The following is a 2,805-nucleotide window of genomic DNA, read 5'->3' as shown; positions in this document are numbered from 1 at the left end:
AGAGGGGAGAGGAGAGGAGAGGGGAGGAGATGAGAGGAGAGGAGAGGAGAGGAGGGCAGAGCAGAGCAGAGCAGAGCAGAGGAGAGGAGAGGAGAGGAGGGCAGAGGAGAGGAGAGGAGAGGAGAGGGGAGAGGAGAGGGGAGGAGATGAGAGGAGAGGAGAGGAGAGGAGGGCAGAGGAGAGCAGAGCAGAGCAGAGGAGAGGAGAGGAGAGGAGAGGAGAGGAGGGCAGAGCAGAGGAGAGGAGAGGAGAGCAGAGGAGTGGAGAGGAGAGGAGAGGAGAGGAGAGGAGAGGAGAGGAGAGGAGAGGAGAGGAGAACTAGACTAGGTGAGGCAGCCCTGGAACGTCCCAGTGTTGCTGAGCCTGAGTTTCTGTGTCCTGCAGGAGACGGAGAAGATCATCGCTGAGCTGAATGTGACCTGGGAGGAGAAACTGAGACGCACCGAGTCCCTCCGCATGGAGAGGTCAGACCACACTGTCACCATAGCAACACACTTACAGACGGAATACATGTTACCACAGTTACTCAACACATGGAATACACTGAATCCAAGTTACCCTGGAAAATGGTAGCGCAGTTACATACAGAATACTCATGACCCAGAGACAGAAGACATGTTACCACAGTATTACTGACACACAGAAGACATATTACCATAGCAACACAGACCCAGAGAAAACATGTAAACATTCTCATTCTTTCCTGTTTCATTCAACAGAGAGGCACTCTTGGCTGAGATGGGCGTTGCCATACGGGAAGATGGAGGCACAGTTGGCGTGTTCTCCCCTAAGAGGGTCAGTAGTGGACATACCTCCTATGTCTTACCTGCCTCTTCCTTTTTTTTTTTTTCAAAGATTTGTTTTTGGCCTTTTATGGATAGATAGGTGCAGAGTTGGACAGGAAATGATAGGGAGAAGAGGTGGGGAGTGGACAGGAGAAATGGCATCGGGCCGGATTCGGACCCGTGACCTCCTTGAGCTTCATGCCCGAATGTGGTCGAGGCTACTGTGTGAGCTACAGTGCCCCCCTACCTGTCTCTTCCTCACCTTCATCACCCACCTGTACCTGGACCTGGACCTTAATTTGGGAAAAGTAGCCTACTTTGTGTCCCTTAAGCTAGCCTACTTCTATGTCCTGCTAATACAAAATGTATGCAAAGTGTTGGGGTGTGGGGGTGTATCGTGTGAAGATACACCCTCATGTGTGGTGTGTGAGTGTTCAGTGTGTGTGCGCCATTTCCATATGATATCCTTAGATATTTAATCATAGGTGTTGTGTTTCAGACGCCTCACCTGGTGAATCTGAATGAGGATCCTCTGATGTCTGAATGTCTTCTCTACTATATCAAAGATGGCATCACCAAGTAAGACAACAACTAAAAACCTCTCAGGGTTCAATACATGCTCTGAATTCTTAGACTATTTTTTTGCTTTATACTTTTTAATTGCATTTTAATTAGCTGTGTTTTGTTTATGTTTGTGTAGCTGTTTAGGACGGTATGGTTCATCAGGACATAGTTCTGAGTGGTCATCTCATCTAATTGTGTGTGTGTGTGTTTATACAGGGTGGGTCGCGTCGACGCTAAGACTCGCCAGGACATCGTCCTGAGTGGTCACTTCATCCGTGAAGAGCACTGCATCTTCACCAGTACCACCAACCCCACGGGGGACACTCTGGTTGTCCTGGAGACGTGTGAGGGGGCCGAGACCTACGTCAACGGCAAGAGTGTCACTGCCCCTACCATCCTCAGATCAGGTGTGCCTCACACAAGCACAAACACACATACAGGCATCCGTAAATACATAAACAGGCACACACACACACACATACAGGCATCTGTAAACACGTAAACAAACACACACACATACAGGCATCCTAGACAAGCACACACACACATACAGGCATCCTAGACAAGCACACACACACATACAGGCGTCCTAGACAAGCACACACACACATACAGGCGTCCTAGACAAGCACACACACATACAGGCAGACTAAACATGCACACACACACATACAGGCATTCTAGACAAACACACACACACATACAGGCATCCATAAACACTAGACAAGCACACACACACACACCATCAAGCGAATACGTCATTGTTACAATACCTCAACCTCAGATGTTGTTACGTTATTTTAAGATCATATACAGTATATTTTAAAACACTTTTGAATGTATTTAAGATTGTAAGATTTGTATTCATGGATCACATCATTATCTCTCTATCTATATTATACTAGTAACCAATTAGAATAGAATAGAATATACAGTATTTATTTGTCATTGCACAAGTGCAACGAAATTGAGGTGGCAGCTCTCAGACTTTAGTGCTACTGAAAAATAAAAAACAAAACCAATACAAATATATACAATATAACTATACAAATTAACACACTATACAAATGAATACTCAGCTTAAGTAAAAGAAGTTTAAAAAAAACACAAGACAATTGAATCTATCCCTCTGTGTAGGTAACCGCATCATCATGGGGAAGAGTCACGTGTTTCGTTTCAACGACCCTGAGCAGGCGCGTCAGGAGCGGGAGCGCACGCCGTGTGCCGAGACCCCCGTGGAGCCCTCGGACTGGGCCTACGCCCAGAGGGAGCTCCTGGACAAACAGGGCATCGACATGAAACAGGAGATGGAGCAGAGGTACACACACACACACACACATACAGACACACACACACACACACATACACTAACACACACACACACACACACAGACACACACCCACACACACACACACACACTCACACACACATACAGACACACACACACACACACAC

General features: G+C 47.0%; 1 protein-coding gene across 1 annotated transcript in view; it reads left to right on the top strand.

Annotated features, from left to right (window-relative positions):
• Positions 1-2,805, top strand: part of kif1ab (kinesin family member 1Ab) — a gene marked incomplete at both ends in the record, with an annotated part of 64,921 nt that overhangs the window by 29,516 nt on the left and 32,600 nt on the right. The window contains 5 exons of the mRNA XM_080854457.1: positions 385-464; positions 720-795; positions 1,285-1,364; positions 1,566-1,756; positions 2,487-2,667. Coding sequence (XP_080710583.1) covers positions 385-464; positions 720-795; positions 1,285-1,364; positions 1,566-1,756; positions 2,487-2,667 — 608 coding nt within the window. The remainder of the gene's footprint in view (positions 1-384; positions 465-719; positions 796-1,284; positions 1,365-1,565; positions 1,757-2,486; positions 2,668-2,805) is intronic.

Source organism: Sprattus sprattus (assembly GCF_963457725.1).
Source record: "Sprattus sprattus genome assembly, chromosome: 16".
In the NCBI taxonomy this organism is placed as follows: domain Eukaryota; kingdom Metazoa; phylum Chordata; class Actinopteri; order Clupeiformes; family Clupeidae; genus Sprattus; species Sprattus sprattus.
This window is presented reverse-complemented; position numbering and strand designations above follow the sequence as displayed.